The 14,075-nt window shown below is 37.5% G+C and overlaps 1 protein-coding gene across 1 annotated transcript; it reads left to right on the forward strand.

Moving 5' to 3' along the window:
* The first annotated feature begins 39 nt into the window (after positions 1-39).
* LOC138321173 (proteasome subunit beta type-1-like) lies at positions 40-12,289 on the forward strand. The gene is made up of 6 exons (XM_069264655.1): positions 40-218; positions 7,029-7,136; positions 7,323-7,404; positions 8,089-8,218; positions 11,329-11,435; positions 11,806-12,289. The coding sequence occupies exons 1-6, from the start codon at positions 55-57 to the stop codon at positions 11,989-11,991; spliced, it is 777 nt and encodes a 258-aa protein (XP_069120756.1). The 5' UTR covers positions 40-54; the 3' UTR covers positions 11,992-12,289.
* Positions 12,290-14,075: the final 1,786 nt, after the last annotated feature.

Below are 14,075 nucleotides of genomic sequence, written 5' to 3' on the forward strand. Positions count from 1 at the left end.
TTTCCTTCTTATCCCAGGCATTTTTGATTCTGTAAAATTTAACAGGAAGTAGGTATGCCACGTGATTTTCCCCCGAGACTTCGGCAAAACTCGCACTGTCACGACGAAATCAACCTCATAAACAGAATGAGCGTTCTTGCAGCTCCGGGTTTAGGTGACACTTATGGGTCAGATCGACCAAAGGAAGTTTACTTCAATCCATACGCACAAAATGGAGGGTACGTATGAAATTGGTGTTGCCAACTTTTTAAAAATATTGATAGAATTTCTTTCATTCGGTGTTTTTTGTCACTTCGGCCTTCGGGACTTTCCTCAGACTCGGCATTCTGACATCAACTTTCAGAACAATGGACAGCTGAACATCAACATGATGTTAACAATAATTCCTGTTATACAAGAAGTATTTGTTTAATGTTACGACTAGTACTGATGTCGGGTTTGGGGAAATATTAATATAGTACAGAGCAGCCAAACAGGACAAGGGGAAATAACTCCACTAAATCACAATACAAACTGCTGTAAAATAGGTCGGTGCTGAAACTGCTGATGCTTTGCAAATGCAATAAATCAGCATATATCTAAACACTCACTTAATACGTTTTTGACCCAGAAAGGAAAGCTTCGCATTTTCACGCTGGAGTCCATCATGCTGTAACTGCTGATGCTATTGCAAAGCATGGAATGCAACAAATTAGCCTGGGTATAACACTCAACTGATGCATATTTGACCCAGAAAGGAAAGTTTTGCATTTTTACGCTGGGGGCCATGTTTAAAGTTATTTTTTTCATAATAGTATACCTTTTTTCCTAGATTCATATTCACAAATCAGTCCTTCGATAATCCATAATCATACGATGTCTACATAGTCGAACGCAATATTTTAATCCAAAATTACCGGATTTTGTAACATCAAAAGCAACATCCTGGTGGAGAGCGATTAGAGTGACTTCCCCAGCAATGTAATTTAATCGGTTCATTCAGAGATATTCCGATATGTTTGTTTTCATGGAAAATTGCAATATTACAATGTATCAGAATACCTCTGACTAAACCGCATAAAATACCATTGCAGGGGAAGTCACTCTAATTGCTCTCCACTTGGACATTGCTTTCGATGTCACAAGTCAGAAAGAGCCAGTAATTTTGGATTAAAATATTGCGTTCCACTATGTAGACATCGTTTATATGATTTTGCATGGTATGTGTGTGATTATGGATTATCAGAGGACTGATTCATGAATATGACTCTAGGAAAAAAGGTATACTATTTTGAAAAAAATATCTTTAGATGAGGTAGGGGTGAAAATTCCAATATGGCGACTGTTGTCCCTTTCTCTGTTTTATAGTAAATATCCCAATAAATTTTCATATCTCGTATTTTCTGAAAAAAATCACATGACTGTTTTATATTGATCAGTCCATCCACCAAATACAAAAAAATGTATGACAACATCACCAAAGGGGCAAATTTTTCTTATTTTAAAAGCTTTAAAATCCTACTCCTCCTTCATCCCCCTTGGATAGATTTCATCCATAGAATGTGTGACATCCATTTTGTCCGACCCCTAGGGTCAGAGGGGCGGGGCCTCAAAAGGGCAAAATTTTCTTAATTTTAGCTTTAAAAAATCCTACTCCTCCCTCCTCATCCTTGGATGGGATATCATCCATATTTGGTGTGAAACTTCATATAGGGAAGGACAATCATATTTTAATATAAATGAGTCGGGTCCTGACCCCTAGGGTCATGAGGGGCGGGGGGCCCCAAAAGGGCAAATTTTCTTATTTTAGCTTTAAAATTCATAACTCCGCTCCTTCATCCTTCAATGGATTTCAGTCCATATTTAGTGTGAAACATCAATTGGGTAAGGACATTCATATTTTATATATTTGAGATAGGTCTGACCCCTAGGGGCTGACGGGGGTGGGGGCCCCAAAGGGCAAATTTTCTTATTTTAGCTTAAAAATCCTACTCCTCCTTCATGCCAATTGAATGAATTTCATTCTCATATTTGTGTGAAATCGGTTATTGGGGAAGGACAAAATCATATTATTATATAAATGAGTCTGGACCGACCCCTAGGTGCTGAGGGTGGGGCCCCAAAAGGGCAAATTTTCTTATTTTAGCTTTAAATCCTACTCCTCCTTCATCCTTGGATGGATTTTCATCCATATTTAGTGTGAAACATCATTAGGTAAGGGACATTCATAATTTAATATATTGAGATAGGTCTGAACCCTAGGGGCTGAGGGGTGGGGCCCCCAAAAGGCAAATTTTCTTAACTTAAAAAGGCATTTTAAATCCTACTCCTCCTGTCATCCTTGGATGAATTTCATTCAGTGATTTGGTGTGAACCGTTATTGGGGAAGGACAATCATATTTTAATCTATAATGTAGTCCTGGTCCGACCGCCTAGGAGGCTGAGAGGGTGGGGCCACCAAAAGGGCAAATTTTCTTAATTTTATAGCTAGGCCCCACTTCCTGATTTCAGGTTTCGGTCGTCTGTTCTCAAATGAAAAATATTCATTTAGGTGGGTTTGAAATAGATGTGCCTGAACAACATTGTAGTCAAACATATTCGTAAAGATATGTTTGGAATCCAAATTGCCGCTGGGGTAACTCTTTCAATAATAGAGCCACTTCACTTGATTATCCAGGTTTTCAGGCTCTCGATCTCAAGGAAAATTGGATCTATAAGGGCGATTATAAATTGATTCAGAAGGGGGAGCTACAAGGTGAGGAACAATTCATATTTTATAAGGTGACCGATGCTAGAAGACCCTTGTGGAGTTTTTGGGGTAGGTATGGGCGTGGGGGAGCGGTCCAAAATGGGAAGCTTTGCTGAAATTTGGCTTTAAACTCAGACTCCCTCCTTAAATTAAATACCATGAATGGGTTACAACATACCATATAGTGGATGAAGTGGCTACCTAATTTGTTCAAACATAATTACAATTACTCAATATTATCAGAAAACCATACCATCAACAACGAATGTATTTCCCCGGCTGCTTTATGAAGTTGTTCTATAATAAATCACAAACCACTACTTTAACAACTGAGAGCTGAATTTTGTTGTTTAGTGCACATGATTCAGTAAGTACCAATAAGGGGAGCCCAATATTGGGGCCTCTTCGAATATTATATGAGCATGGTCCAGATCCCCTAGGTGGGCTAGATGAGTTGGGGGCCCCAAATAGGGCAATATTTATCTCTTAATTTTTAGCATTTAAAAAAACCTACTCCTACCATCATTTTGCCCTTTGTTGGTGATGGATATTCATCCATTAGTTATTGGTGTGAAAACATGCATTTTTGGGGACGGTACAATCCATATTTCAAGATATAATTGTAGTCCTTGGTCGCTGAATCCCGTTAGGGCTGAATGAGGTGAGCGGTGTACTACCTCAAAATGGCAAAAAATTATATCTTAATTTTAGCTTATAAGAATCCTACTGTCACCACTCACCCTATCTAGTACCTTTGGATTGATATTCAACCATATTTGTGAGTGGAGAACATCAGTACGAGGACGGACTGAATCATTGAAATATTAAATATAAATGAGGTGTGGTTCAAAAACCCTAGGGGCTGATAGGTGGGGGGCCCCCAAAAGGTGCAATATTATTCATAATATTAAGCGTATAAAAATTCCCTGCTACACCTTCATCCTTGTGATTGATTTGACAGTATATTTAGTGTAAAAAACAATTTTTTGATAGGAACGATAATCATATTTGATAAAAATGAGCATTGCTCCAACCCCTAGGGGCTGAGGGATGGGGCCCCAAATGGGCAAATTTTCTTAATTTTAGCTTTAAAAATCCTACTCCTCCTTCATCCTCGGATGGATTTCATCCATATTTGATGTGAAACATCATTGGGGACGGACAATCATATTTAATATAAATGAGCCTGGTCCGACCCCTAGGAGCTGGGAGGTGGGGCCCCAAATGGGGAAATTTTCTTTATATTAGCTTTAAAATCCTTCTCCTCCTTCATCCTTGGATGGATTTCATCCATATTTGGTGTGAAACATCATTGGGGAAGGACAATCATATTATAAATAAATGAGTCTGGTCCGACCCCTAGGGGGCTGAGGGGTGGGGCCCCAAAAGGGCAAATTTTCTTAATTTTATGCTTGCCCACTTCCTGTTTTCAGGTTTCGGTCTCTGTTCTCAATGAAAATTATTCTTTAGGGGTTTAAATTGATGCCGAATAACATGCAAACATTTTCGTAAGATTTTTGGTATTCCAAGATGGCTGCTGACCCACTTCCTGTTTTCAGGTTTCAGTCTCCGATCTCAAGGAAAATTGGTCTATAGGGGTTTTAATTGAGTCAGAAGGGGGAACTCAGGTGAGGACAATCATATTTTATAAAGGGACCGAGCTAAGACCCTTGGGGATAGTACGGCAGACGTCCAAAATGGAAGCTTTGCTGAATTTGGCTTTTAAAATCTGACTCCTCCTTTATATTAATCCATGAATGGGTTACAACCATATATGGATGAAGGGCTACCAAGTTTGTTCAACAAATGACATTTTACCTATTTCAGAAACTTACATATTCAACTAAGGAGTTCCTCGTATTGTTTATATTAATCTTTAAGCCAATACTTTATACTGTGAATTTGGCGTTGTTTTGTGCAATGAGTCAGATGACCGTTAAGGCCCATGGGCCTCTTGTCATTGAGTTGGCCCCCTGTGGTTCTTAGAACAAATAATCGTAATCTGCCTCCACTCCGTTCCCAGCAGGATGTTCATGTCCATCGTTTCAGAGCTACGTCATCGCTGCTCTAACTGAGGGACTAAACTTGATCAGTGGAAGATTTAAGAGATTTAGATACAGCTTTGATGGTGATGCAGCAGCACCACCGCTGACGTCAGCAGCCGAGACCCATCCCTCATTGCATGTTTCAAACCCTTACTCGGTAATTGCCCGACCGTTTCGCCCCGAAGTTGGTAGCTCCCAGATGTTTCGCACCATACATGATGACGATTTTACCCCTATAATATATATTAGACTAGTATTTTATTAAAGATGCTCCACCGCTGACAGAGCATAATTGATATTCATCATTTGAACAATAATTAGTGTTTAATCATGTATATATATGCCTAATTAACACTAAAATGATATAGATTAATTTGTTTCGCATTTGATGCATGCGCAATCAGTACTTCATTCCATATAGGATATAGTGCCATCGGAATTTTTTCGGGATGCAATTGATTATTTTTAACTTGAAGTAAAATTAGAAGCTCAAACTTTTCAATGGTGGTAATGGTGTAAGGTAAGTAACTTTTGCAACTTGATAGTGAAAAAAAATACAATTTGTCAGCGGTCGAGCATCTTTTAATCATTCATTTGCTTTTTCATTGCTCAGTACTCATGTATATTCTTATAAGTCTTTAGAATCAATTTTTTGTAAATGGAACAAGTTGGATGAGACGTGTAAATTTCTCAACCATTTAATTATCTAGTGGCAGCCATCATAATTTTTCTAGCGTGCCACCAGATAAAATTAGTTGCGGCACCAGTATAACTAAAATTTTTAATGGGAATCATGCTTAAAAATGATTGTGCATGTTGGAACATTTGCGGAGAGGTGCCATCGGGTTTGTGTGAGGCAACACAGGCGGCACAGAGAGACGATGGTTAGGAGTGCACGAGGTATATATTGTGGAACGTATTGATAATCAGCAGACAATAGTGTGTACACAGCATTGTCGGATATAGCGGTCAACACAGATATATGTATGCGACACCTGTGAACATACACCACAATAGTGGACGGTGTACAGACGAAGAACCACCAAATGAGGTAATGAATTGAAGAACTGGATATACAAGTGGGAGTAATTTTGTTTTGTGAATGGCATGTGTTGGTATTACAGCTCCCTCCCCAATTTCATTGGGGCGAACCCTCAATTTTTTTCACCACTGGGGGCCTCAACTCAACGTCGGGGATGAAATATCTGGATTACCCTTTACTCGTTACCCTTTCAGGATGAGGGTCCACAGTGATGATCATTCACTGCAGCGCTCGGTACGTGCGTGGTCCAGCTAACTAGTGGTCCTTCCTTATCCACACCCAGCATGCATGAAGTTTGTTTCTGCTGCCTTAGCCATCCTCTGCACTGCTGCCCTTCTGGTCCTGCTCGACAACCCTAATGCAGATAGCATTCTCTACACAGACTGTGCAGGGAAGTGTCTGCATCCAATACAACTTCAACAGGGTAGTTCCATGTTTGCCAGCCCTGCTCCCTGCATTCGATCGGCAGTGCCTTATACTTTGTTTCCTTCCTTTCATGTGCTTTACTACACCTTTCATCCTATGGGTGATATTCAAATACCTTTGAATTGATAAAGCAAAACATTATGAAAGATATTGATTTGCAGAGATAAGTTTATGCAAATTGACATGTAACTTTAAATTCACATAAATTAATTGCACTTGAAAAAAGTTGGCTTACAGTTACTTTAACAACAGTATAATTATTAACTGTTAAGCATTTGTTAGTATGTGCATACTATTACAGTACTATCTGTATTGTTTTATTGTTTTCAGGACCACCCTTGTGCATACTATTACAGTATCTGTATTGTTTAATAATTCAATTTTGCTTGTTACGAGCATTTTCATTGGCTTAAAAATTTACTTTATCAGCCCATAAAGGAAAAAATGGCGTCGCCGTTTATAACGTTGCTTCTGATTGGCTAAGATGACGGCATAATGATTTCATAGACAAAAGAGTCCCAAAATGATTTCTGAATATTGAAGAGATAATCTTTAGTAAATTGAATTATAAGGATTAATTTGAATATATTTTTTATGTTATGGAGATATAACACAAAATCTTGTACTCTCATCATTGTGCATACTATTACCCTTGTGTATACTATTACAGTATCTGTATTGTTTTATTGTTTTCAGGACCACCCTTGTGTATACTATTACAGTATCTGTATTGTTTTATTGTTTTCAGGACCACCCTTGTGCATATCTATTGTTTTATTGTTTTCAGGACCACCCTTGCTGTAGCAGGTGAAGACTTCTCTGTGATAGCCTCTGATACACGACTGAGTGAAGGTTTCTCTATACACAGTAGGACTCTCCCTAAAACTGTCCAGTTGTAAGTAACTTTATCTTTTACATTTATATTCAGCCTGTTGGTTATACTGAATAATAAAATTTATTCTGAATTTTATCAATTTATTTTAAGCGGAAACTTGATATTAGAAGTAAGTTTATAAAGAGATTGCCCCAGGTTTATTTCTTAACTGATGATATTTTATGTTGATTATTTATATTTCTATAGGACAGGAACCACAGTGCTAGCCTCATGTGGCTTCTATGGAGACGTTCTAACACTGACAAAAGTTCTGAAAGCACGACTGAAGGTAAGCTGTACTACAACAAAAATGATAGTGTATTTGGCAATTTTGGGGCCAAATACCGTAAAACATGGTTATGACGAACGTCTTGGTATCTCAAAAATAATTTTGTTATAAGCATAGTTCGTTATACACATATTACTGGAATATTGACAGTATGAAAATTATAAACATGTTTTACTGTAGAGACTACTTCCCATAGAGAACATTAACTTTATTTTCCCAATGCCATTTAAATATTTTGCCCCCCCAAAAAAAAAAAAATGTGAAATATGCAAATTTCAAGGAAGAAAATTTGTTGATTTTCCAAGTCAAGTACAGACATTAACATACATTACCACTAACCCTCCACCTCTGCTAGTTCAAAATCAATGTTGGGCAGTTTGGTTGTTGTATTTCCTTCTGGTATTCTTTCTTTCCTCAGCCTCCTTACATGCCAGTTCCTTTCTGAGCCCTGTATAAAAAGCATTAATATTTTCCTGGTAACCTTGTTAAGTGTTCTACTCATATGTCTTAGTGCCTAATGTTTCAAAGGATGAAGTAGTATCTGTTTGTATTGTTTTGTTAATGCCTGTCATTAATTATATAATAAATATGAAATGTTCAAAATGAAATGAAAAAAAAAATATATAAATCAGCACAATTTTTCACAATTTACTAAATAGAGACTATTGTAATTTTTATTGACAGCTCTATGAACAAGACCACCACAAGAAAATGTCTACAACAGCCATCTCTGCTATGCTGTCCACCATGTTGTACCATAAACGTTTCTTTCCCTACTACACAGACAACATCGTAGCAGGTCTAGATAATGAAGGTAATGATTTGTTAAAAGTAACTCTTACCATATTGTCGTTGTAGACTGAAGCGATAACAAAACCTTACTCATTCTATTTTCCTTTGTCCTATATTGATGTATTGACTAGTGTTGGGAATCGGTTGTAAAATGGTAATCTCCCATTTTAATAATCGATTGTTACCTTTCATAATCGATAGTCTTTGGAAATATCATAATCGATCGATCATCGATTAAAATCGAGAATCGGTCCAACACTAGTATTGACTATTCATTCTCTAAAAGAATTGTAAACTGTTATAGAACTTTGAAAAAGACATTCCAGTTGCTAGGGGTGAAACTATTGCTATCAGTTTTGCATTCTGAATTTTTAGCCCACCATCACCAGATGGTGGACTATTCAAATCGCCTTTCATGCGTGGTCCGACGTCCGTCCGTTAACAATTTTGTTACCGCTATTTCTCAGAAAATGCTGAAGGGATCTTTTTTTTAATTTCACATGTAGGTTCCACTAGGACCCTAGTTGTGCATATTGCATTTTGGGACCGATCGGTCAACAAGATGGCTGACCGGCGGCCATCTTCGATTTTGATAGTTAAAGTTTGTTACCCCTATTTCTCAGAAAGTAACGTAGGGATCTTTTCTCAAATTTCATATGTATGTTCCCCTTGGACCTTTGGTGTGCATATTGCATTTTGGGAACGATCAGTCAACAAGATGGCCGACTGGTGGCCACCTTGGATTTTGATAGTTAAAGTTTGTAACCACTATTTCCCAGAAAGTACTGAAGGGATCTTTCTCAAATTTCATATGTAAGTTCCCCTTGGACCCTTGGTGTGCATATTGCATTTTGGGAACGATCAGTCAACAAGATGGCCGACTGGCGGCCACCTTGGATTTTGATAGTTAAAGTTTGTTACCGCTATTTCCCAGAAAGTACTGAAGGGATCTTTCTCAAATTTCATATGTAGGTTCCACTAGGACCCTTGTTGTGCATATTGCATTTTGGGACCGATCGGTCAACAAGATGGCCTACCGGCTGCCATCTTGGATTTTGATACTTAAAGTTTGTTACCCCTATTTCTCAGAAAGTACTGAAGGGATCTTTCTCAAATTTCATATGTAGGTTCCCCTAGGACCCTAGTTGTGCATGTTGCATTTTGGGACCGATCGGTCAACAAGATGGCTGACTGGTGGCCATCTTGGATTTTGATAGTTAAAGTTTGTTACCTCTATTTCTCAGAAAGTACTGAAGGGATCTTTCTCAAATTTCATGTGCGGTTCCCCAAGGGGTCTAGTGCATTTTCGGACTTATCGGTCAGCAAGATGATCGACAGGTAGCCATCTTGGATTTTGATAATTGAAGTTTGTTACTGCTTCATATCTCAGAAAGAACTGAAAGGATCTTTCTCAAGTTTCATATATAGTATGTAGTAACAGTTTGAAAAGCAGGGAAAAGATCCCTCTTTCTGTTGTCAGACATAGATCATTCTTTGGTGGGCGCCAAGATCCCTCTGGGATCTCTTGTATCAAGTTCCAGTTGATGAATTGGCCACCATGTCATAAATCTAGTGCAGTGTAGGTTTGAAGTTCATTCCCTTTACCTGCTGGCATCCGTAGCAACACAATGACGATTGTGATCGAGAACAATGTTGGTGTTTGCTTTTTGATTGAATAACATAAAAAGAATTACATTTTATTGTGGCCGTTAGTCTGTTACTGTATCAAACCTCTGTAAGTATAATAAGTACATGACATGTACATCATTTTAGTCCAAGCTACTAGTTGCTAAGTAAATATTTGTTTTTACTAAGATTACCTTTTCTGTCAGAAGAATTGGATAAATTCAGGAAAAATTATCAATGTAAACAAAAGCTTTCAAAGTCTTCTTGTTACACTTTGACTTATATTTGCTAAGTATTACGTTATTTTGAATTCTGGATAATATTCTGCTTCAAAGTAATTTATCAACATAATTTAGTAAAATAACGTGATAAGTTAAAAATAAATACACTAAAGTTTTTGTGTCTGAATTACTGTCGTGTCGGTCTAACTGTTGACAAAATGAATTATGTAATACCTCGGTATGTTGAGCAACAGATAGATCAACTGGTCGCGTGGTTCCGTCAGTCGTCTGGAGGTCGGAGTTTACATAGCCTACCTGACGTCAAGTGATAGAACGAGTGGGTGGAGTTTATCTGACAGAGTTTTATTGGCAAATGGCTGCACCTGATAAAAAGAATGTGACTGCAAGGGGGACATTTGACCCTGTCACCTGTTCATCGGAACCCAAGCAAAATTACAAGTCCTAACGATAATATAACAACATAAGATCTACCAGCAACCAATGTTTGTCCTTGAATGTTTTGAAAAACAACCGGCACATTCTGTAAGCAATCCATTAACAGCTGATAAATCTGTAGTGAATTAAAAGTACTTAAGACGGCATTGATAATTAAGAATTTGATTGATAAAGATACAAACAGAGGTAAACTTACTGCGATGCGGGCCTCACGGCAGCTATTACGTTGTTCTCTAAGTAATGTTTGTGACGTGCATTCCCTACTGTGAATTATGCTAGCGATGACGTGAAAAGTCTATCCCGACTGAAACATGGACAACATGCAGCTCATGTAAACCGCGTTATCGGATTTATTGAAGAAACATCTGTCATAAAAATTACAGGTAGTACACCCTGCAGTTCTATGAATACAGTAACACCCGATGGGTTCAGAATTGATCTGTCACATGTGGGTCACACATTTCACACGATATAAGCCACGCCCACCAACCAATGAACTCGCGTCTAACATTATATTGTAACCTAGTATGCAATAGGTATTGCGCAGGTTGTGCGGCGAGTACATCACTTTCATCGTCAACGGTTAGACCGAAACAACAGTAAAATATATGTACAGCACATTAAAAAATAATCGTTTTCAATATTTTTGGGGGCAAGTCTAATGAACATATATTATTTGATATAGAATCAAGAGAGAATACAAAGTAGCGAAGAGTACCGGTAAAAAATTTTGTGAATATATAACAGATTTCTGTGATATTGAAATAGCCTGCAAATCCCCATATTTGTGTATTTGCTATCTCAGAAATGAATGGGTGTTGTTTTACAGGTCGTGGGTGTGTATTCAGCTTTGACCCTGTAGGATCTTATGAGAGGGAGAACTTCCGTGCTGGAGGCTCGGCCAGCTCTATGATGCAGCCTTATCTAGATAACAGGGTTAGTATTAATTTTTGTCTAAGTATTATTATGACTAACATATCCTTGACTCATTACATATAACTGTTAATCTGTAAAAGGATAAATAAAAGAAAGTATAGTAAAAAGTTCATTTCTTGTCATTTTCATATCATGGACAAAAATTTTTCATTATGAGCTTGAGTTTTGCAGTAAATGACTTCATCTTTAAAAAATATATACCCTGCTATTTAGAGCCATTCTGGTAAAAATATCTTCCAATGACATGATTTGTCTTATCAACATACTGAAAAATATCTTGATTAACAGGGAAACTTAAGTATGTATGCTATGCTTGTTTGAAAGGTCTTGATCCTTGCTTCTACTAAACCTATTCCATTATTGTTTACAGATAGGACATAGAAATAACCCTAATCCACCAAAGGGACCCCTAACTAAGGAGCGAGCTGTACAGCTGATCAAGGATGCTTTTATTGCAGCGACAGAAAGAGACATTTACACTGGTGATGGTGTCATTATAAACGTGATAACCAAGGATGGTGTAGAAACACAGACCTTTGGTCTCCGGAATGATTAGGATTGTAAAGTGCTTGGTACACCGACTAGACATTAATCAGTTAACAGTGTGTGCAATGTGATCGTCTGTCAGGCCGACTGTAATAACGGACAACAGTAGTGATACTGGACCAGAGGCTAAATACACAGAATCTGTGGTGTGTACATTATTGAACTTGATATATTGCGATACACTGATAAATATCTCACAGACAGAGCTCTACACTTGAATTTGTTACTTATTTAAAAGTGCTATGTTTCATTGCCGTCATCATAAAAAACTAATGTAAGACATTTTGAATAAAAAATATCATTGCTTAGGTGTATATTTTGTTCTTAACTTATTGCATTAAGATGAAATATGAAGCTTATGATGGGCAAGAAAATTTATTTCAAATGAATTATTCTGAACCCTTCTCATGGAAGTAAAAACAATCCTGGCACCAATCTTTATATTTAAATTTAGTTTCTTTGAAGTCTAAAAGATGGATATTTACTCTGCTTTCTTTTCAAACCCCCCTTTGTCCATCCTTCCATCCATAAACAATTCTTGTTACAGCTATTTCTCAGAAAGTACTGAAGAGATCATTCTCAAATATCATACCGGTATGTTGATTCCCCTAGGACTGTAGTTGTGCATATTGAATTTTGGGACCGATCGGTCAACAAAATGGCTGGCAGGATAGCCATCTTGGATTTTGATAGTTAATTTGCTGAAGGGTCTCAAATTTTATATGTACCTAGGAAGGTCATTCCAGGGCCAAAGTTATCCATATGCATTTTGGTTCAATCGGTATATTGCATTTTGGTTCGATCAGTCAACAGAAAGCCATCTTGGATTTTGAAAATTTAATTTTTTACCCCTTTTTCTCGGAAAGTACAGAAGGGATCTGTCTCAAATATCATATGTATTGGCTGCACATAGATCCTAGTTGTGCATATTGCATTTTGGGACTGATCAATCATCAAGATGGCCGACAGGATTTTGATAGTTGAAGTTTGAAAAGCAGAGAGTTGAAGTTTGAAAAGCAGAGAAAAGATCCCTCATTCTATTGTCAGATATGGATCATTCTTTGGTGGGCGCCAAAATCCCTTTGGGATCTCTTGTTCTATTGAAACATTAGAAAGCATGAAAGTCAACTTTGTCAAAATTCAAGATGGCTACTTGTCAACATGACAAGATGGTCACCTGTCAGCCATGTTATCTTCAGACTGTAAAAGGCCCAACTTCAGACCAAAAGGAGATCCTATGTTTAATTTTTTTTAAAGAAGACTCAAAGATAACTTGGTGTTAACAATGTTTGTGGGTTGATTCCAAAATACAATTTACACAACTAGGGACAAAGTGGGAATCTACACAAATTCCTTTTAATTTTTTTAACACATGATGTTGGGTGGTGGCCTATTGGCAAATTACTTTTTGTAATCTGAATGACCTGTAGAGATTTATCGAACCTCAAATTTCATGCATAAATTCCTCCCTTATGATCTTAGTTACGCATTTTTGGGTCACTTGGACAACAAGATGACCAACAGGCATCCATCTTGGATTTTTGTCATCTCAAAAAAAAAACTTACGGGACCTCTGAATTTTCATATGCTCTGGTAAGTTCTCGGCCAGCATTTTGTAAATGGTCATAAAACAACATGACTGATAACCAGTCATCTTGGATTTTGACACTTACCCAGAAAATTCTGAAGAGGTTTTTCTTCACTTAAACCTGAAGGGTGTGCTTGGTCCTTTGTTTTACACATCTATTTTGGAACAAATCCAAACACAACATGGTGGACAGAGGACATATTGAATTTGACAATTTGAATTTTGATCCTTCCAATACATTCTGAGAAATGGTGAAAACACATTTTGTCAATCTAAGATGACCACCTGTCAGTCATGCAATGGAGACAAGTAGAGATCAAGGGAAATCTCCAAATGAAGTTCTGAGGAGTAGCAACAACAGACTGACACAAGACAATTTGCTCCAATATCTAATGATATAGGCAGGGTTCTCATTAAGTTTTTGAATAGATGGTTGAAAATTTATAATAGTTAGTTGAGGGCCACAAGCCCCCATGGGGCCAATACTTATTTCTAACAAAAATAGC

Source organism: Argopecten irradians, chromosome 4, assembly GCF_041381155.1.
Source record: "Argopecten irradians isolate NY chromosome 4, Ai_NY, whole genome shotgun sequence".
NCBI lineage: Eukaryota > Metazoa > Mollusca > Bivalvia > Pectinida > Pectinidae > Argopecten > Argopecten irradians.